This window comes from Vollenhovia emeryi, unplaced genomic scaffold (genome assembly GCF_000949405.1).
Source record: "Vollenhovia emeryi isolate VEMERY1.0 unplaced genomic scaffold, V.emery_V1.0 DF939125.1, whole genome shotgun sequence".
Lineage (NCBI taxonomy): Eukaryota > Metazoa > Arthropoda > Insecta > Hymenoptera > Formicidae > Vollenhovia > Vollenhovia emeryi.
This window is the reverse complement of record NW_011967241.1, coordinates 842,939-865,507: the sequence shown is the minus strand read 5'-3', so window position 1 is coordinate 865,507 and position 22,569 is coordinate 842,939. Positions and strand designations below refer to the sequence as shown.

Here is a 22,569-nt window from a genome sequence, read left to right as displayed (position 1 = left end):
AAAATGAAAACTATGAAAAATTTATCCACAAAGAAGAAATCTATTGTTGATCGACTGCACATGATTTCACACTTCTAATTAAACATGAAATATATGTATGTATTTAAAGAAACTTTTATATCTTCGACGTTGCAGTACTTTTCATTTGACTTCTTTCAATTGTTTCATAATACTTGTAAATGTTAATGTGTTTTAATAAGAAGTTGTAATTTTAACACATTGAAGAAAACAAGATTTCTCTCGAAAAACTATGAAATTAATTTTTTAAAAATAAGTTTCTTCTAATAAACATACAAAAGTCATATTAATCCTACCAAGAGCCATACGAATCCATATAAATTTACCATTGACGAGCCAACTGGCAATAGAGTATTCAAAACAGTTCTAGGAAGTACAATTTTAATGGCACAAAAATAATTATGAAACTCTAAAATAAGCAGTTAAAAATAGATTCGCTGAGAATCCACCGCAAAATTTACAACAAAAAGGACCATATAGAATGAGAGAACGAATCGTCAAAGTTCATTAAAACATTGTAATAATTATATTATTTGACGTATAACAAATTGAGACACAGAGGTGGCGAAAAACTTGAGAACGTATGCAGAGGAGATATTAAGAAAAATATCTTTGGGCACACAAATCAATACGTTCGGAAGAAGTCAGCGTTTTATTCCGACTAACTGTCGTCAGCCGGAAAAATTTGCAAAGTTCTACCAGGAAAATTACAGCGAATCGACGTTACCCGTCTCGCGCTGGCAGTTTTCGGTGTGGCGGCTGTTTTATTTATAGCGGAGGAGGTCGCGGTGGGATCTAAAAGCTCCTCGACTCACCAGTATCACCAGCACATTCACACCGAGCTCGTCTCGCACCGGAACTTAAAAATCGACCCATTGATAGATCGGATCTATAACTTGAAGGGAAAAGTTTTTCTCTTTTTTGAAAATCGCAAACCGGTCTCCTATCGCGGCGATAACTCGTGTACGTTGCTTCGATCGGAGTTCTAGGGCCCTCTGGGAAAGGAACATGTGACTTTTGTACCGCTGCAGCTGGGTAACAAAGTGATCGATTTGGTGTTAATATAGTGGAGTTGAAGTTTCACGTGTCGCGCATGGTTAAAAACTCGTTTATTGATAGGTAGATTGATCGAGGCCCTTGCGTCGGTGCAAACTACAATGATTAATCACCACGTTTATTAGGATTAACGTATCTCGGAATTGCTTATGGATTGCCATGATTTTACGGCCAGATTTCTGAATTTCTAAGCACGATTAGAAACCGAGATATAATTTATTATAAAATTGCAATTATTTTTAACAAACCATTATTTGGTCTCCAAGCGCGACAAAAATGTAGTGAAACGTAACTAATTTGGAACGCGTAACTTCATCAATATCTTGTTTTAATTTTATTTAATCTGCTGTTTTATGCCTTGCAAAATTAGAGGCTGAATTATATGGCCCAGAATGCAATTCTTTAATAATAATTGCAGAATTGATCACTGTCGAGGTTTATCGTTGATGCTAAAAATTGATGCTGATGAGTCAAGGTCAGGGCTAGAGAGATTTATATGTCCGATATACTCTTGAAGATGTCACAGACTGTTACACTAACTTGTCGGCATCGATCCAAAGATCGGGCGATTCTAGAGCAGCGAATTCCAATTTTCAGAAGACACGGTATTTTCTCGAAAATATGATACCATTCATTCGAATATCGAGTATACATGCATAGTTATATCATTTATACCATTACACAGTCGGCTAGTTTATATAAAAGCGAGAAGTTTGAAAACGAGGACGCTTTCAAAAGTTCAAATTGGCATTCGGTGCGAAATAAGAGAAGCCTGATAAATTCAAAGTCTATTTAGAATGCATTAAACAGCGTCATAGATAAAAATTGGAACTAAACGTTAAACCGCATATCATAAATTTGAATAGAGAAGTGAAAAAGAATTACTCGTATATTCCATAATAAATACAGATATTGTCATAATGTCAAATGCATATCAAAGCAAGATTTTGTGGAATCCAGTAAGCAATTCTAATAATCTCAATCCTCAACTAGTAATTGTAAAAGTCTGTCATCCATCAATTATGGCGAGAAGCGATAACTTAATTTCTTAAATCTTTAATCGAGCGTCTGAATCGACGGGTCCTATTTCGATGCACCTATCCTACATGGAACTCTATGTGTGCCGTGTATTTGTGTCGAGCAAATTAAATGAAGGCAGGCGGTAGGTCGTGATAAATGCGGCTCCGAACCAGAACTCGACGAATCTCGTGTCGGAAGTTGACGGACTCGCGAAGCTGACGAAAATTACTCCAGTCGACTGGAGACGCGCGTAACCCTCTTCTCTTCGGTGGCAACAAGCATCGTAATATCTTTGGTGCACCTCGAGCTTCCGTACGTCAACTTTTGCTTCTCAAGATGGCACATCTACGGCGTCCAATGAGGCGGGAGCATTACAAGCCTTTTGGAAGAAGAAGGGTAAATCAAAAGTCTGATTATGATATTTCTGCATTCTGCTTTTGAGGCAAAGCGACTAGATGTTAAAACAGTACCGAAAATCTCTGTGTAAAATAGCAAATAGCGTCCTTCGATCGACTAAAAATTCCTGTGACAAAATACCTTGCAATAAATTTCTTATATTTCGAAAGACTATTAACATCGAAATTTTTAATACGCGAATAAAGATTCACTGACAAAAATATCGGAGTTTGAGAATATTTTATGATAATAAAACAGAATCCGCATGCATGAGGCAGATCGATATCTAAGAGATACTTTATTTAATAATTATGATATTTCTGTCGGGCAACTTCGTGCTGTACATAAATGTTTGTAAAAGCGAGTACCAAAGCGTATCGCAAATATGCGCGTTCTATCTTTACAAGCACGATGCTCTTAAATTTTATTTTTGCGCCACGTGACCGCGATGAAAGGAGCTGCCGTCACACTCGTATAGTTCGCCGATCATTTATTTATGAACTGCGATTTCGAGATCGAAGCCGTTACCCCGCATACATCTATAGGGTGTTCTGGATTTCTCATACCTTTTTTTAGCTGCAAAACGCGTCAAGTAATTTCGACCTTATTTCCTTTTAATGGAACTAACGTAATTAAACATCTAAATTTGTCGAAATTGTATAAACGAATGGGAGTCGAGAAGCGGCAGCTTTAAACAACGAAAATAGTGAAAGAAAAGAGAATAAAGTAATATCTGCAGTAACCTTTAGAGTTGACTGCAATTTAGACTGCAGAACCGAAGGACAGCGGACTAAAAGAGGGCGGCACACGCACGCACCCTGCGTGACCTATATACATGACCTAGATTTGCAGTCGGATGAAACCGACTGCAGAAAATAGCTTAATTCTTTACACGCTATTTTTAACATTATTACCTTTACATTTGATATCGTTTCATTTTTATTGCTATCGTCGAGGGATGCGTAAGGTTATTTAGCCAAATTCCCTATTGCACACGCAGGCCATTGCAATGACAATTGTGCGTAAAATATTCACAAAAAGCGGGAATAACTACGAGCTGAAAACTGTTATCATCGGCACGATTCTTCGCGGAGTAATTTTCAATGTTTGCGCAACGTTTGTTTATAGAAAGTTGATCGCGGACGGTACATAGGCGGTACAAAGGTTGCCGTGGGTCGACACCGATCGAGATAAGAGTAATAATCTTTATCTGCAACTCCCCCCCGTTTATAACATATGGGACACTTATACGCGATCATGCCGCGAATAAAAGCGGACTGGCTTTAAAAAGAAATCATCATTGTTTCATTCCAATACGATGCTAACGACAATAAAAGCCCGGGCGGCAGATTAGGATCGCGCTCGATAAGAGAACGCTGCCAGTTATTGGTCACGTACTATCAGCACGCAAGATTCATTTCCACGCCAGATAAACATAATGGCTCATAATTGCTCGAGAAGAGAAACTTGAAATGTTCCGCGTTATCTGGCAATAAAAATAGAAAATGGAACGCGTATCGATTGGACGTATCGATCATATATTTTCACTTGTTACACCAAAAAGTAATCTCGTTGACTCGGCTTTACCCAGGTCTCGCGAGAAATTTAATAAAACTAGGTACAAAAATGCAAGAGGAAAGGGGAGGAATTTCTATCCTTCATTTTTTCCCTCAAATGAACAATCTATGCCTGCACACGATCGCGCGTGTACGTGTGTGTATGTACGTTTGGCAATTCAACCCCCCTCGTCCCCGCGATCAGTCGGTTATTCTTGAGCGACGCTGTATGCATGTACACCGGACACGTTGCCGTGAGGGTGCAGTGGCCTGGCGTTGTCGTGCGGGTCGCACTCCGGGTGGCTTGCGGAGGAGGACGCGGCGAAGCGGAGCGGAGCGGAGCTGAGAACGGAGCACCCCTCGGATCGATATAGTAACGGGGGTGTCGTCCGACCGTCCTCAGTGGCGCCCGCGTACGGACGAGTCACAAAATGGCATTGCCAGAGAAACGGCGACCCGGCCAGAAGGCGCACACGGTCGCAAGGACCGTGTAGAGTCAGTCCGTGCAGCACCACCGACTATCGCTCTCGCGCGGTCTCCGCATCCCTCCGTTACACCGCGAAGGCTCGCGGCAGTGAAAGCTCGCGAGGGAGGTGAAAGGGAAGCGGTGCCGCGGACAAGCGCGATCGAAACCGGGCGCGTTCGGGGGGGGGGGGGTGATTTTTCGTTTTCGACGCGAGAAAATTCTTGAAATTCTCCCTTGAACACCCGAGTACGCTTAGTGAGACCGAAGTGGTCGCGTATCGGAAAGTACGCGGACCACGCGTGGTGCGCAAGTTTTTTGAGACAAGCCCCTTCATGTCGAGGAAACGGAAGGGTTGTCAAGATGAGAAAACGTGATTTCTTTGGTGCTTGGATAGGATTTCCTTGTTGTAAGAGAAGGTTCGTAGAGAGCACGGGGTGGACGCTAGGATTGGGAATAGCAGGACGAACGCAGGCGTCCGCGGGTGAAAATTGATAAGACTGATCGGAGCTATTTGTCGATCGACCAGCGAATTGGAATGTGGCAACTGCACTCGAGGTTGCATGATGTCGTTGACCTGCTTTCAAGCGCTACGCTGCTGTGGTGTATCATCGGTTTAGCGACTTTAGCGCGGTTCGCGATGAAAAATTTCGACTTGCAAAATGGATTTTATCCACCGTATAATATTTGCTATCACCCCGTCGCGGTGGCGTATTCGTGAAAATTATTTTTGAGGATCAATGAAAGTGTAATGTCTTAGAGAGAGAGGGAGGGACGGAGAGAGAGAGAGATATCTTATTGATCTGCGGAGCAATTGGTTTTGGTCTGATATTTCGTATAGTGTTATCGAAAAAAGGAGGAAGGAGCTTTGAACAATTTAGGAGAATGCTAGAAATCAAGCTCGCAGATGTTACGGACGCTATGATGGCTGCCACTCGTTCTGTTTGTTTAACCGAAAATTAAGTTACATAAAAAATGGGCGCAGCATGTAAATGGAGCGTGCATCGTGTAGAAATTTAAACAGAATTTGCAGCGACAGAAATACTGTACAATCTTTGATATATTTTTTAGACTTTTCTTTTGTTTTTCTCCGATCTTTCGTTGATTGAACTTTCTTTTTACGGAAATTTTGAGTAACGGCATTTCTTCCTCTCTCTCTCTCTCTCTCTCTCTCTCTCTCTCTCTCTCATATACAGTTTATTAATACATCATTTTCGAGTGTACGTTATCATGTCAATTGGGCAACGAATTCAAAAACACCGATTTCTAAGAGGGTCAACAGTATCGATTATCTAGGAATGAAGTTGATAATTCAAGAGTCGATTTCGCGTTTCGTCGAATTGCACTTTCGATTGACTGACGAAGCTAATAACGAGGCTATTTGCGAAGTTATTTCTGTGGATTAATTAATTATCTAGATAGATGAGGTGATCGGGGAATTGCGTGCAACGCTCAGTGTGTAATTCTCTTCGAAGGTTATGCTTCACAATTAATCCAATTCTCTTTTTCATTTTAATTGTATGTCAGCGTTATCTGTTTTTTTTAAGGCGCGGTATGCTCAGTAAATGAATTTTCCTTTGAAATATTATAGAAAAATTACCGGCAGTAAATTAAATTCCTAATTCTGCGACGCAGCTCGTTCGTATGTCGGCTACACACAAAATATATAGTACCTGCACTTTATTTTAACTGACATTTATTTCAATAGAATTCGATGATGCAAAACGAGAATTTTTTTAAGAATCTTGCACTGTAAAGTTAGTCGCTTTGATTTAAAGAAAATACATTCTATTTAAAAGGGGAAGCAACATTTACTTTTAGAAATTATAGGTACAATACTCAAATTAGTTCTTTTTAAATCTGAATATTTGTAAAATTCCATTGAAGTATATTGTAATTAATGACTTTTATCGAATATTATATAGTCGTTGGATGACGGGATTTTTTTAATTATTTACTTTTTGCTTAATATTGGAATTGCGCGTATACACTAATTGTTTTTCTTGTCTGACTAATTAAAATTTTCAAGTAAACGTTCTTTTAAATTACTAAAAATTGTAAGGCAAAAGTCGATTTACATAAGTTTATTGAATCTTGTCTATCTTAAAGACTTTTCAGTTACCTAGATAACTAATTGAAAAGTTAATCGTCAAAGCCGCAGTCGATTGCCTCAGATGAAAGAGAAACGACATCATTGTGTGAATCACTAATTAATTTGAAGAACTTAACGTCGCGCTAAAAATTAATTTTTCTATTCGTACGACGATTAATCCCAAACTCGGTGATTCACAATCATTAAATTTAATTGTAGAGCTGTAAGTTCTCGCGAATAAAACTGACTTCCTTACTTTTCATTGTAATGAACACGAGTTACGTTAAGTTACGTTCGGTACATCACATATTGGAATTAAAATTTGTATTACTTTTTCGGAATCGTCTTTCATTATATTTTCTTTTAAAGATAGAAAAAACAATATAAGATACCTCATTGTTTTATTTAAAACATTCTAGATAATTCCAAATTTATGTGTACATACATGCGTTACTTTTTTATTTTTTCCAGCATAACATTAACGTCTTCGATATTTTCGATAATGAAACCGAATTGAACAGGTCACTGCGATTGGATTAAATAATTTGTTCTGGCGGGATCGACATAGAGAATCCCGCGACACTTGATGTTTGCATAAACGTGGAACGAATTCGTAATAAAATTATCGAATTGCACAACCAATAAAATTTCCAATCCATTACGATTGCAGTGAACATTTTAATAAAATAGACGTTAATCGTGTGCTTGAAGCAGTAAAATTTTATATTAGTTAAGATATAAAGAAATCACAGAGATTGAACTTGTGTTTAGTGCATTTTCGGTGTTTACCTAAACGCAGAGAAGCCGGCTTGTCAGTGTAACTCAACATTATTGTAACTTAATTAATTTTTGTGTGAAAATCGCTGAAAATTAGTAAAAATAATGCCTCAGTGAATTGATAGCCTTTCTCTCTTTGATACAAAATTGTACAACTTATCCATAAACTTCTTCAACAATAAATCAAATCGATCAAGGAACAATTAACAGCGTAGAACGCTAAACTAGAATATCCTGTTACAAGTATAGACAGAAAACTAGTGTTGGAATTTATTATTTAATACCGTCAACGTTGATGTATGAGATATTTTTATCTTCCATCTCATATCTCGTTGTGTATAATTTATTGATGCCTCGTGCTTACACATACACATTCTCGGCAATATGGAGCAGACAATTTTAGGGAGTGGCTTAACTTCTTCGCAGTTCTTCCAAGCTGTCTTTGCAGGCAAATGTGGCCGGGTCAACAACAGAATTGGTAGATTTAGGGAATAATTCGATTTCGTTCCATCTTTCTTACCTAATTTTAGAATATCGTATATAACAGTATGCTGCAACATATACATCTGGAAGTCAATACTGCTAAATTTAAAGGCTGACTTTTACGTGGAAAACGACCTTTAGAGCAAATTTTTTTATTTTCTAACAAAACAATGATTAAACATAGGAAATAGATTTTGTATGTATATATTTATTCATGTATGAGTTATGTTAAAAAATTTCTGCAAATATCTAACTTTAATGTTCTCGAAGTTATAAATTGCTATTATATTCTGTTTTAAGAAACGTTTTTGACATATGGTTGAAAGACTAATTTGTTTCCAATAATTAAAGGAATTATTTACTTAAAGAAATGTACCAGAATTATAAAAAGAATTAAATTTAATATAAATAGCATCTTAGAAAAAGTTTGAATTTTTGTGTGAATTTTCGTAAAGATTTTGAAAAGAGAAATGCTTTATAAAGACAAACAATAAAATATTTATAGCATTTATTATTTATATTAAAATATAAAAGAAGTATTTTGCGATACTTATTGATTGTTCAGTTAAAAATCTTAGCTTTTTCAAACACATTAAATATTTGCAGCACTCTGTCTATAATAATTGTTTGTAATAGTTGACACTTGAGCTTTGTGACAGTTTTCATTATAAATAGAGTTTTCAAGATAATACAAAATTCTTCATTAAAGCTACAATGGAAAGAAGATGGCAATTTCATCAGTTTAAAATTGACAAATAATTTGAAGAGAAAATTGAAATAAAACATTCTTTTACTATTATTTTGTTTTCTCAAATATTTTTCTAGTAAATCGTCAAATAGCACGTCTTTAAAAATTAGTTACATCATCTGAAAAAATGTTTCAAGAAGTGGTAGCCTCAGTTTCTTCATTGCATCGCTCGCACTAACTTACAGATACTGACACAAATAGTACATGTGTAAATTTTAGTGCTTTCTTGATACGCGTTTGTCTCGATAAATTACGCCTGCGTTCGTCTACAACAATTTATCTACGTCTACGTTTCGTTTTATTTCTTTTCACTGTACGTTTTTCACACCGTCCACTCAAATCAGAATCAAAATTACACTCTCTCTTGCAGAGAGCATGTAGAAAAGTGAGTATTTCAATTCGGATCTCCTATCATTCGCCAAGAACGTGAAACATACCGCAGCTTGTCATCATGGGGTGATGCCGACGGTCTCTCAGAAGTAGATCAAGATTCAAGATTAAGTGTTTGGATGGCTTGCAAACGAAAGCGAAAAAAGCTTAAAATACGACGTACCTGAGGGAACCAGTTCGAGACCCCGTGCCACTGCGCCATTCAACATGGCGTAGCGGCGTGAATTCTAATATCAGTGCAATATAGGCAAGCATTTTAATGAGAGTCGACAGCCATGCGGTAGCGTGGCCTAAGCGAGAGCTTAGTGCATTAACCCGATAAATTTCGGCTCCGAATCGGGGCGAAGGCGGATTAACCACCATCAGAAGAACAGCCTTGGCATCCATGGTGGTGAATCCCGGCGATGATCGGATACAATCAACATAATTCCGGCTACAACAAGCTATTCACTCAGGTACACGCGGACAAACGCGGATTCCTATCATTTTATTGCGCGACAAGCACGAGAGGAGTAGAGTATTAAGGGATATTCCGTTAGTTTTCCATTAATTAATGCCAGCGGTACAGGACGCGGTTCCACAGTTATTTCCTTTCGTATATTATTTCGATTTCGTACATTTCTCGATGCCATTCACTTTTCCAACCTTTACTATTTCTCTTTCTTACAATCTCTCTCACCTATCACTTTTCGCAAGGCTGTAATAAATAGAAAGATGTTCGTGGCACAATAGTGCTTATCTTTTTATTTCCCCCCCATCAAACGGGTTAACTGTAATTAAACTTAAACCTGTCAAGGGACTCCACACACGCGGGGAAGGTCTCGGTATAAAAATAACTAATTATCGTGACCGTACTTTGAGCAAGGAGGCGCAAGGAAGAGTGTTCGATCGTGTCAAAGACGCGCCGCTTCCTAGACACGTAGGATATTTCGCAGCATATCGTTTAAGGCATGTATTAGGCAACGTGGCGTAAAGCAGAGGCGATCATCCGTGCTATCGTTCCAGCGCAGCGATTTACGTCGACCGCGCGCTCGATCGAGGTTCACTTTCTTTTTTTAGTAATGAAATCGAGCTCCCCGAAGTTAGTCGGTATGCTCGATTGGCCCTCAAGCTACTGTCTTTGTCTTTTGCGCACCTTTTTCACTTGCGACACATCTCTCGGAGTGTCTTAATAGTATTAGCGGGATTCCGCGGGCAGATCTCCACCTCGAACGTCGACATTAACAATCTGAAATGTGCAAATTGCGCCATTGACGGTTGAGAGCAAGTTTGTCTCTTTATGATCGTTGCTATATTTTATTTGCATCGATTTTGTCTCTACCACCGTTAAAATGTTAATTGATATTTGAAGTAGCTCTCAATTTTACGTGAGCTGTAATACTACCAATAATTATTTTCTTAAACGTTGATTTTCAAACAAACAATATGAATTGTGCAATGCACAAACTCAGCACGATTGTTTCGACTGCTTGACGAATTAATGTTTATTCAACTGTAATTTTTAAATGACACGAGCGATTACAAATGCCGATTATTCCAGTTTTTTATATGACGTAAAGTAATTGCGAACACTTTTGGTAATTGAGTTTTTCAATTAAGAATGTAGCAATATTAAAAATAAAATGTTTTAAGTAAGCGGGTAGGCGTCACAATTATCGGTGTGGTCGTTCGACTGTTAAAAAGAATTAGAAGTAATATGCGCATTCATAAATGTTCCCTCTTCTGTAAAGCCTTTATAAATATATAAATACAACTAAATAGGCGTGCCTATGTAACTATTTTGAGCTTTATGCAATCTGCAGGAAAACAATATAGTATTGTAGACTTTTTAGAAAGATAAAATAAATTAAAGCGGCTCACATGCACGAAAGAGCACATAGTATATATGGATGCTTTGATGAAGCTCCTTTCATCTTTGTAAATTTATGACTTTTTTCATAAAATATATCACCTAATGCATTATTGATCAAACGGATTGATATGCTAAGTTATGTATGCACGTTTAAAAATATGCAACGTTGTCAAAACTCGTGTTTTTTTCTTTACTTTACTAACAAATATTTGCTTGTGCAGAAATCGGTGATCTCCTATATTCAACACTGCATTTCAATTCTTATGACATTTATTATGTTTATCTCGTTTCTCCTTCTGCGAGCGATCGGCCGATAACCCTCGTGTTAAAAAGTACAACTTTAACATTTTTTAACGAAAAAGACACCTGGAGACGAGAGTTAAAGAACACATCAATAATATAAAAAAGATTGATGAGAACCAGTCAGTCGTCAGTGAGCACCGCGCTATATTAGGACGCGAATTCAACTGGACTCATCCAGACATCCTACGCCGAGAAAAACACATCAGAAGAAGAGAAATCGCTGAAATGCTACACATAAAAGTGGATCCGAACACCATTAATTCGAAGAAAGACACTGAGAATCTTAACTCTATTTATGACTCTATTATCAATTCTATGACATGAACTGTTATTTATGTGTCACTCTCTTCTTCTCGATGTTTTTCGACCTACACGGCCTAGCTAGTCGATAATTGCGACAGTCACTCTCCATCCTTCGTAGAATACTTACATGTTTTGCGATCACTAGACGAATAGAATTTTTATAATTGTGACTCATCAAGGAAGGCTTTTAATGTCTCTATGTTCATCAAATGAATACTAAGGTGAGACTGGCGTTCGATTTATCTAATTTTTAACGTCGTTTTTATTTTAAATAAAGGCCTTGGCCAGTGTAGGTCGTTTTTATAAAATACTCATCATTATCTAATTTTTGTTTTATGATATCCACGCAGACAAACCAGAATCATTATGTTCATTCTATTTATATATTTATTACATCAAACACACTCTAGATATAAGGTTCAAATCATATTTTACTTTAGTAACGGCTTGAGAAGGACCAGAACCGATGGTCGAAACGTCGCCTGTATATCCCATTTTGGAAAATACATTAAACACATGCCAGATAAGGTCGACTAAAATTTATTATATTTAACATTTTTTCTTTCTTCTATCTCTTATCGGCGACCTAAAATTTTGTGTACCGATAGCTAAAACTTGCAACTGCACATACTCAAATTTTAATCTTTTCTACTTTTGATCTGCTTATACAGGAGTCATAATGTTCTACAAATACACTTTTTATTAAGTATAATATTTTAGCTATTTTTTAGAGTATTGCTCTGTACCTTCATTTCAATCTATTCTATTAAAAGTCTTCTATCATTGCTCTATAAATATCAGAATATTAAAGTTTTTTTCATACAGGCACATATGTATTTATACATTTATAAGAACGCGATATAGAGTAAAGGTCGTTGGCATGGCTACGACGTGTCAACCGAGTGAGTTCATTTGCCGAAAAGCTTTTTTGAGGAAAGAAGAATCTTAGGGGAGCAATCTGGGCAATTCATTATCGCTGCAAACTGACTGCAATTAGATTAACGGAACGATTAAGCAAAAATTAATATGACTCTAAAGGATCGCGAAATTTTTTAGGTAATCTACAATAAAATTGTTATTGCGACCTTAAATATGACTAAATTAAGAAATAAAAACAAGACAATGGCTGAATAATCTTTCTTTGTTATATAATCTCGCTTTCTTCTGTTTGAAAAGCAATGTACTTTAAGCCAGAAAACCTTAGCATCGACGTTACCTGAAAAATTAGAATTTTTTTTCTTAAGAGATGAGCGTACAATTGTGTAAAAGATGACACGAAAATAAATTTAAAACCTACAAGAATTTTCCATATCGAATACATAATCATTTGTAAGCATAAATATTTGACGAGCGAGCAACATCTTTAGTATTTGAATTAATCAAAATAATAAATTGACAACATCGCTGACTTTCTCGTTAATATGCTAATCGAAGTCCGTGCTGATCTCAATCTTCTTGCTTATGACTAGGAACACCGGACATGCGTAAGTTCTTCCTTCCTATGCTCGATCGATTCATTTAATTTTAACAGGAACTAATTAACTTGCTAGACTGATTTCCTTTGTTACAAGGTAATCTACGTCGATACTTGTAGGGCGTGATAGACGTAATCAACTGCGTCGTAGGGCACTTTATCATTCACGGTCTCGCGGACAAAGTCACAGTTAACGTTATATTACCCAGAGTAAATAAATGCCGTTTAAATATGCTATTTTCATGAGACTCTTTCCAAGTATTTCGTTTGAAAGACTGACGCTAAAGGTATACATTTGAATACGATGAATTTCGCAAAACTCCACTGTGAGTGATGTTCTCTAAACTACGATTTTTTAATCGCGACGTATTACAATTATTAAACAATGCGTATTTACATGGAATACTTTACATAGAAAGATTACGTCATTTGCCTCAAAGCATTGCGTATTTTATAACAAAGACGTAAATTGATATATGAGAATGATCTTAACTTTTTTTACAAACAATTTAACAAACAATTAAAAATCAATCGAGTTTAAACGAAAAACTTGTGGGATTTTGTACCAAAAGTTGGGAGAAGTTTAAAACAATGCCTAAGACCGGGAATTACCAGCAGCACCCAAGACGAAGAATTACTACAAAAGATTATTAATTCAGCGCAAATGTCAAATAGGGAAAATCTGATTAATGCTTGCGCGTAGAGGAGAGTCTGTTTAAGTTTTCCAAAACTTCCTTGCTACGTACGGAAGTTCGCCAATTTAACGGACGACTTGTCTGATTTTTCTCAGGGCTCGGCGGACTCGAACTACTCGCAGCCGAGCTCGGATCTTTCGCTGGACGAGGAGAAGGAGAGCTTGCGACGCGAGAAGGAGAGGCAGGCCCTCAATCAACTCGAAAAAGCCAGAGTAAGTCATTGATCCTACGTGCGTTCCAGTTTGCTCCACTCGCATACCTCCGTGCCATTCTCATTTTTCCGCACGCGCTGGATGCTTATCGATCGAGTGGGTGCCTCATTATCGCCGCCATATTTCCCTGATGCCTTATAAACGTCAAGAATTTGTATGAGAATCCGGACACGTATCCGGACACGTCCGCGATCTCAAGCTAGGAAGCGAAAGGAAAAGAAACGGGACTCGGCGAGGCGCCAATCAGACACTTCGCGGAAACTTCTCGCGCCCGTGGCCCAAGCCATGAAGATAAATCTAGGGAAAAATACGATCTATGATCTGTGCGAGTACTACGACTTTAAACGCGGCGGTAATGCCTGAATGCGGCAATAATGTCGGCGTTCGCGTATCAAGAAGTGTTTTACGGGGAGTATGCGCGAGAAATCTTTCGAACTATCGATACATTGCAGCAACTATTTCGTTAGGCGTGAATTTTACTTCTAAATTTTTTAAGAACCACACGCAAACAGTATTCGCTACTCGTAAATCTTACAAAAATGTTCTACTATCTAAAATTTAATTACAAAGTACGATAAGATTATAATATACCTCTCTCTTCTCTTTCTCTTGCAATATTGCTTTGCGTTTGTAAGCAGTCGAATGAAAGACTCGATCTGCCAAAAATTTCGCTTCTAGCAAATTATATATATTTAATGACAGATTGCGGGATCAAATAGTAAACACGGATGAAATTCTAAAATAGCACGAACGTCGAACGGGGGGATCTGATCGACTCAGTCTTCTTCTGCTCAACAGTGAACGGATATTGATTGGCGAGGGACGACCTTCGAAGGATAGAGCTCGTCGTAATAAAAATGAAAAGCTCCGCAATACTCTTTTATTCTTTATTGAGGCGACGATGTTGCCACTGGCAAAATGCGTCCACGCATAAGCTGACAATGTGTCGATCGGCTGTGAAGCTCGTGGCCGGCTTTTATTTTCCATTCCATACACGCGATATAGTTACACGTGTTTATGTACATACACGTCGCGATATAGGAGCTGCACCGTGACCTGATAGAAAAGTCGATAACACGGGCAAGGGAACGATGATACGTAACTAATTGTAAGCGCGATGGTACGAGACGACACCGCGTTTGTCGTCGAGATTGATGATCGTCGTCCGATTTATTTTCAGTGGCGAAATAATCTCGAATAAATTATATAAGGCAGATATTTTCAGAGTGACGCCAACCTTGTGATAAAACTGATTTGTTTAAACGTAAGCTATCTCGCAACGTTGCACGGCACGAATTGGCAAAAGATACGAATTTAACCGGCAATCGAGGAAAGAAATTCGCGTCCCTCGGTCCCATAATTTTTTAATTTACATTCCAGTCGAAGCCGGTAGCGTTTGCAGTGCGGACTAACGTGAGCTATGACGGATCCGTCGACGATGACTCACCTGTCCACGGTTCGGCCGTCAGCTTCGACGTCCGTGACTTTCTTCACATCAAGGTGCGGGCGCGCGTTCTCTGTAGATTTCTCTCTTATCGCACAATTCTAAAGGTGTCCTCGTAAATGAACGATTCCTTTTCAGGAGAAGTACGACAACAACTGGTGGATCGGCAGGCTCGTGAAAGAGAATTGCGACGTGGGTTTCATCCCGTCGCCCGTGAAGCTGGAGGCCTTAAGGTTGCAGGCGAGCGCCGCGCGTGGCACGAAGGGCCTCTACTCGACGCGAGGAGGGTCTTCAGGGAACCTTGGCGAGAGTGGTATGCCCTCACGTGGTTCCACACCACCTACGCCAGGTATCCTAGCACGTCCTTCTTTCTTTCCCCCCCAAAATTCACGGTGTACCCAATTCGGTGTACCTGATCGGGAACTTTCTCAGCTTGATCCTCGACAGAGTGAATTACAGGCGGACGGAACGTTGCTACTGGCCGGTCGAAACAAAAAAAATGTGACGAATAACACTCGCTTGAGATCCTAAGTATCCCAACTATTTGAGACATACAAACACCAGCTTCGAGATGCTTATATCGCCCCGAGAACTTTAGAACGAAGCGACTTCTGCGTAGCCCGCAAGCGAATAAGACCGCGTTAATGTTACAAAACATTTTATATGTCGAATTTAACGTTATTGTACTCTACCGGCTTGGCAGTAAATTAAAATGCTATAAGCTATCAGAATTGCTCTCTTCTTATTTGCGGGTTACACAGAGATACGAGCTTCTTCATCCTTGCTCTTTCGCGAAGAAAAATTGCTCACTACTGTGCTCTCGCTTTACACGCCCTATTAGTTTTCATTTCACTGCTAAGACCATCAGGTAAGTCACCGTATTCGTGCAACTCATCAACACACACTGCGACTCTTAGTACTGCTGTAGCTAGCTGATGATCTTCAATAGCCGCTGCTATAAGCAGAGACACGAGCATAAATTAGCGAACTATATCTAGTCTGCATCACACCAGTTGAGTGCTTCTTAATGGCTTCTTTGAGAGAAAGAGGGACTCGTCGATTGCTCGACATATAGACGAGATTTCGAGTAATCGCGAATGTATTCTTTTGACAGGTGACGACAGCGATAGCGTCGGGAACGTACGACCCGGCAAGGCCACCCTGACGACCCCACCTGCTAAGGAGAAGCGGAAGAACTTCTTCAAGAAGCCGGTAAACGTTCAGCGGGCCACGCCATCGCGAAAATCTAACGCATCACGCACAGCTTATCACTTTTTGAGCTTTTCACTTGGATTAGTAGGCGCCGTACGCCCACTGAACTGGCGTGATGCTCAATGATGTCATGCATAATAATAGATGTCACACTGAGATGATAAAAAAAAAAGTGTCTGACAACTCTAGAATCGTTTGCTCCGGTATTGATTATTGCCCACGGTTTATTTAATGCTCCTCCTTACAATTCAGATAATAGCTGTGTCCAATAGCATGATGCATTTTTCTCACGCTAGTTAGACGTGCAGACAATTCTATTAAATGTTTCTATCTAATGTACGACCTTGCGACTCTAGGCTCTGTCCATGTCGAAACAAGTTTCTTAGCATTTGGTTAGCATTTTCAAATATTATAGCAATTTTATTCACGAAAAACTTTCAGACTGAATAAGAAACATAAAACGTTGTCATGTAAACAAGGGCTTTTAGATAATGTGGCGACAAGCATTTTAGCGGTGAGTAAATAAATTTAAATGGACATTGTCTAGGATTTTAAAATTTACCAGTCGACTCCAAATAATTTAAGCTCCTTACATTAATACGACTCTCTTTCCCGCACGGATATAAATAATATTAATGTCTCTAAGTATGCAATAATGTCTGTAATATATATGTTAATATTTTTATTACTTACATTCAATTTTTTTTAAATATTATTGCAAGATAAAGATTTTAAACGTGATTAACTCTTTCACGATATTTTAGAATTTAGATAAATTATGTAGCAGATAAAATGCTATTATGTAAATTGAAGATTTATTTATTGTTACTTTGCAAACACCACAACTAGAAATTGAAACGCATATACTGCATTTATAATTTTTGAAGAAAAATATATGAAATAATTAATTAGAAAGAAAATTTTTGATATTTTCTTCCACTTTTTGACAGAAAAATACGCTTTCTTCAATAATTTATCAGACCTAAATTATTTTTTCATCAAATGAATAATAAATAATAATTACACCATCTAATTAAAATAATAATTGCACAAGTTTACAACGTTTTCGCTCATGTCAATTAAAGACTGTTTTCCATTGGCTTTGTTTCTCTGAATACGAATATATTAACAAAAAAATTTCTAGAAATATCTCTATCGCAATTTAAAAGTTTTACAATACACAGTAAATGCCCAAATTGCTTAATAAAGCATAAAACTTAAGAAATATAACATTCTATGTTTGCAACAATTTATTTATAATTTGGAAGAAATATTAAAAATGTTTTTTTTTTTAATGAACCTTTGACCTCTTGTAAGCCATTGAGTTTCTCTTAGAAGAAATTAGTAATAAACATGCATTCGTTTTACCATCTTTGATGTCGCCACAACTGATAGTCTTGATGAAATCGCTTGCCTCGTCAAATCTACACATCACTAGTGGCTCCTAAATTTTCTGTAAAATTTCCTAAGTGAGAAAGCAAACTTTTAATGAGGTAATCTTCCATTTTCTTTCAATAGTTTTCAGAGAAATCACAAACTAGTTGTTCATAATTATTTTGTCCCCTTTTGTCTTTGTTTTGCAAGTTTGTACCACAAACATAACAATCCGTTATCCGTTTCATGGTTACTAGGTTCGCTCCACATTGGCACTCCGAATTTTAGGTGCACATTGCTTCCCGAGGCCCATTTACTTAATGTCAGGCAACTTTTACTCCAGCCCTGAGGTATTTTTGTTAAGATTTGCAACCGGAAATCCAAAAGAGATCAGATAATCGTTTTCAACGGATTCCGTTATTCTGGCTGCTTGTTTACCAAGGGCGTATTAACCACACACCCACAATTTATTTGGTTTGTTTTTACACTGTCTCGTACACACTTTTAACACAGTTTGCACGTTACAACACGAGTACACAACTATACATGAAGCGCACAATGCGCTTGATATTCTTTATACGTAGGGGCGGGTTTTTTACAGGGAAGGGTTTTAGGGGATATCTAAAAAATTCCTGAACTTCTCGGATTATTCGAAATTGCATTCTCGTCTTCTGTAAAGCTCCACATGGTTGTATTTATTGGTCATAATTCATTGTTGCCAATATGACTTAAGACGTTTAAATTTATGGTATTTATTGATTGAGCAAAAACAAACAAAGTTGTAAACTAGTGTTGTTATGAAATGAAGTAGGTTTTTTATTAAAATGTTCATAATCCTACGGACATTTTGTGAAATTGATGTGAAACTTTTTGTAGCGAAAGTATCATTTTATATGCAATGTTGGATGTGTCCAATAATGGCGAACGACTGGTAAATACTTTCGCTATTTTATAGCACACTGTTGATCACTTTTTTTTTCACGGCGCGAACACTGTTCTACCAGCGATTATTCCTACCCGGGGCCGCGTGTCGCGACGAAAATCATTCACCGCCATAAGGTAGAACATAGCTGAAAGGATTAGTCCATAGGAGGCCGTTTAATACCTTAGATATCGTAGTTACTAACACGCTGCTTGGCCAAAGTACCTTCGGTGCGCGAAGAGGGTGTCCCGTGGGCGTTCGCACGTTCAGGGAAGGACTTTGGCCGTGCAGGAGGTCGCATGTGTCAAGTCGACGTGGCCATTAACTGATTTCAATGTTTCAATGTTGCATACCGTGCTCACGCAGTCCTACGTAAGTGAGACTATCCTGGGGCCGATATTGGCGAACGGGCCTCGATCTCGGCTGGCCCAACTGATCGCTCGCTCGTATTTTCAGGAGACGACGACTCCCTACGACGTGGTACCTTCCATGAGGCCCGTGGTGCTGGTCGGGCCGTCGCTCAAGGGCTACCAAGTGACGGATATGATGCAGAAGGCACTCTTCGATTTTCTCAAACATCGCTTCGAAGGCAGGTCTGTCGAGGCTGCTTAGATATCGTCTTACTCCTGCGTCCCCTGACCTCTTTCTATTGCTAACGAAGAAAAACGGACAGCTATGAGTCCTAAAGCTGACTTTCTTTCTCGCGCTAGCAAGGAAAAACGGACGCTGCCATTAATTCTTTTTACGTGCGCGCGTTCACGTAGCTAAATCTTGCTTGACCTACGGCATACATTATTGTTACAATATCTTATACGTGAACAGAATATGCCGTGTGACAAGTTTTTAATAAAACTTGTATGTTAACATTGCCAATTTTATCCGAAATTATTTATCATTGCAGAATTATTATCACAAGGGTAATGGCGGATATATCGTTAGCGAAGAGGTCCTTGCTGAACAATCCAACTAAAAGAGCAATCATGGAACGATCGACCAGTAGGAGCAGTTGTTTAGCGGAAGTTCAACAGGAGATCGAGAGGATTTTCGAACTTGCTAGGACTCTTCAGGTTCGTAAAAAATGTAAAATCTATTAAGTTTCGAACGTTTCTCAATAAATTTTCCATGAACAATGCGAACGCGACAGATTAACTTAAGTGTCAGATAAATTAACCGAGCTAATGCAATTCCAGCTAGTTGTTTTGGATTGCGACACCATAAACCACCCGTCGCAATTGGCGAAGACCAGCTTAGCGCCCACTATCGTTTACTTGAAGATTTCTTCGCCGAAGGTGCTGCAGAGGTTGATCAAGACTCGAGGAAAGTCGCAGATGCGTCACCTTAACGTACAAATGGTGGCCGCGGAAAAGTTGGCGCAGTGCCCGCCAGAGATGTTCGATGTCATCCTGGACGAGAATCAGTTAGAGGAGGCATGCGAACACGTGGCCGAGTACCTGGAAGCTTACTGGAGGGCGACGCATCCGCCCGACTTTTCGACGGTGCCACGCGCCGTGCCTGCACCCGACGCACCGGCGGACACGTACCCGCAACGCGTGCCATCAGGTACCACGTTTGTTTCGATACATCGAAAATCATTGGTCGCACTTATAAATGTTTCTTGGAGACTTGCAGATCTATATATTCCCAACCGAACGTGAAACGAATAGCTTCAGATTAATTCACGACAGGTAGATCCGCGTCGCAGGAATCAGAAGTGTTGTATTTGCGTGTCGAGGAAATTATGTCAGACACCGAGAATTCCAAATCGGTCAAGGACGATTTCGTCTCGCACGAATCATAATGGAATCCGGGACAATGAGAAAGATATTAAATAGCACGGGTAAAACATCAGTACTCGGGTGCCAATATTTCGGCCATTCGATAATAGTTTTGTGGAAAGCGTCCAAAACGTAAAGCCGGCCACGATTTACGACGAATCTATCGCTTCTGGCAGCGACATCGTTGCGTACGACGCAAATCGACGCGTAATACGTCGATTGACGTCTTTGGCGCGGTCGGCCAGAAATCGAACTCGTCCGCGAATATATTTGGCAATGCTTTAAGGCTGGAGAGGCCGAAATGCTGGGCTTCGAGAAAATCATATCGCTTAGGGTATCTCGGGAAAATAATTTTATATTACGTTATTAATACACATTTGAGTATCTCATAGCATTTCACACGACATAATCCGTCCATATGTTTCACGTGCCTTGAGATGCCTTCCTTCAATAACCCGATCTCTCGCTCGCGCTTTCTAGCCCCCTCAAAAACATCTAACGGTGTCCAGTTTTGCCACTAACATTCGATACTTTCTTCTTGTCCTCTCAGGTGCCCCTCATGAGCCTTACTATCATCGAAGAGGTAACCCAATACTTTCCTTCAACATGTTTTTGCATACACTTTCGCATTCCTTATTTTTATCTTCATTTAGCACATGTAGTTTGCTAACTGCACGTCAACGTCGCATGAAAGTATTATAGAATCCCTCTCGAAAACCCGCCAGAGACCAATAGTTAATATAATTTGAATATTATGAAATGTACACATCATATTATTGATATCATATAAATTTCTGTTTCATCACAACACGGCATCAAACTTTAATATACGAAGTAGATTTCAATTTCACTCGATTTATATACCAACATTCCAGTACTTTCTTTTTTTATAATATTTTTATACAGGGTGTACTAAAACCACCGGATATCCTTTGAATCGCAGATTCCTTAGAAAAGTTCAAGAGGAAAATTCTAATAAAAAAATTTCGAGGCTATGATAGTTTTTAAATAATAAGCGATTATATTTCACAAATGACAGGTCTGAGATTTCGCGCGCTCAGGCGCGGCGACATGACGAGTGATAAAAGTGTTCCTATGTGTTTAACGAGCGAGCGAGAAGCAAAGTCACCGTTGAACGGGACAGAAAACATTTGGGAAGGCGATGATCCGGTCATTTTGAAAACTTGAGGATAAAGAGAGGCGGGAGACTAGATTGAATCTAACTGAAAATTCCAAGTTCACTCAGAATATCGGAGACCGACTAAATCGAAGGATATCAGTCTGATCAAGATGCTCATCAAAGTGAACCCCTGCCTTTTATTAATAAGACGTTACACAAAGTTAACAAAAGAAATGGTTAAAGATAACAGGAGGAACAATTAATTCGAGAATGAATCGTTAAGTCTGTTGTGAAAGTTGTCGCTAAAAAGGGCGACATTCGTAGGAACACCTTTATCACTCGTCGTGTCGCCGTACCTGAGCGCGCGAAATCTCAGGCCTGTCATTTGTGAAATGTAATCGCTTATTATTTAAAAACTATCATAGCCTCGACATTTTTGTATTAGAATTTTTGTCTTGAAAGTTTCTAAAGAATTTATGATTAAAAGGATATCCGGTGGTTTTAGTACACCCTGTATAATACAATTTAAATGTCAATCACTTGTTACATTCTCTGCATAATTATAACATCTAATTTTTTTATGCACGTACATTACACGTATTTTGATGTTACTTGTAATTTTATATACAATTATACAGGGTGAGTCTTTCCATATCCGACAAAATTTTTGAGAAGGTAGAACGGATCGAGATGAACGGAAAAGTCCTGTACCATTTTGCAATTTTCGTAATAGTTAACGAGTAATTGATTGTGAAAAATCGTTGTCTTAGGCCGGCCTACCGCCCAATTCGAGCGCGTGGCGAGATGTGCGCATAGCAATATCGATCGCCGGGCGGTCACATCTTGCCACGCGCTCAAATTGGGCGGTAGGCCGGCCTAAGACA

The 22,569-nt window shown here is 38.7% G+C and overlaps 1 protein-coding gene across 18 annotated transcripts in view; it reads left to right on the top strand.

Moving 5' to 3' along the window:
* Window positions 1–722: 722 nt before the first annotated feature.
* LOC105569199 (voltage-dependent L-type calcium channel subunit beta-2) overlaps window positions 723–22,569 on the top strand; it is a 27,799-nt gene continuing 5,952 nt past the window's right edge. For 2 of the 18 annotated variants that reach the window (XM_012025423.1, XM_012025439.1), the window contains exons 1-10: window positions 724–2,490; window positions 13,722–13,838; window positions 15,219–15,338; window positions 15,421–15,631; window positions 16,397–16,494; window positions 19,157–19,162; window positions 19,247–19,383; window positions 19,692–19,857; window positions 19,981–20,350; window positions 21,116–21,148. In XM_012025423.1, coding sequence (XP_011880813.1) covers window positions 2,431–2,490; window positions 13,722–13,838; window positions 15,219–15,338; window positions 15,421–15,631; window positions 16,397–16,494; window positions 19,157–19,162; window positions 19,247–19,383; window positions 19,692–19,857; window positions 19,981–20,350; window positions 21,116–21,148 — 1,318 coding nt within the window. In that variant the 5' untranslated portion in view covers window positions 724–2,430. Of the gene's footprint in view, window positions 2,491–4,467; window positions 4,929–8,979; window positions 9,455–10,645; window positions 11,679–13,721; window positions 13,839–15,218; window positions 15,339–15,420; window positions 15,632–16,396; window positions 16,495–19,156; window positions 19,163–19,246; window positions 19,384–19,691; window positions 19,858–19,980; window positions 20,351–21,115; window positions 21,149–22,569 lie in introns of those variants that run through there. The other 16 variants (XR_001009484.1, XM_012025441.1, XM_012025429.1 and 13 more) reach the window with 15 other exon arrangements.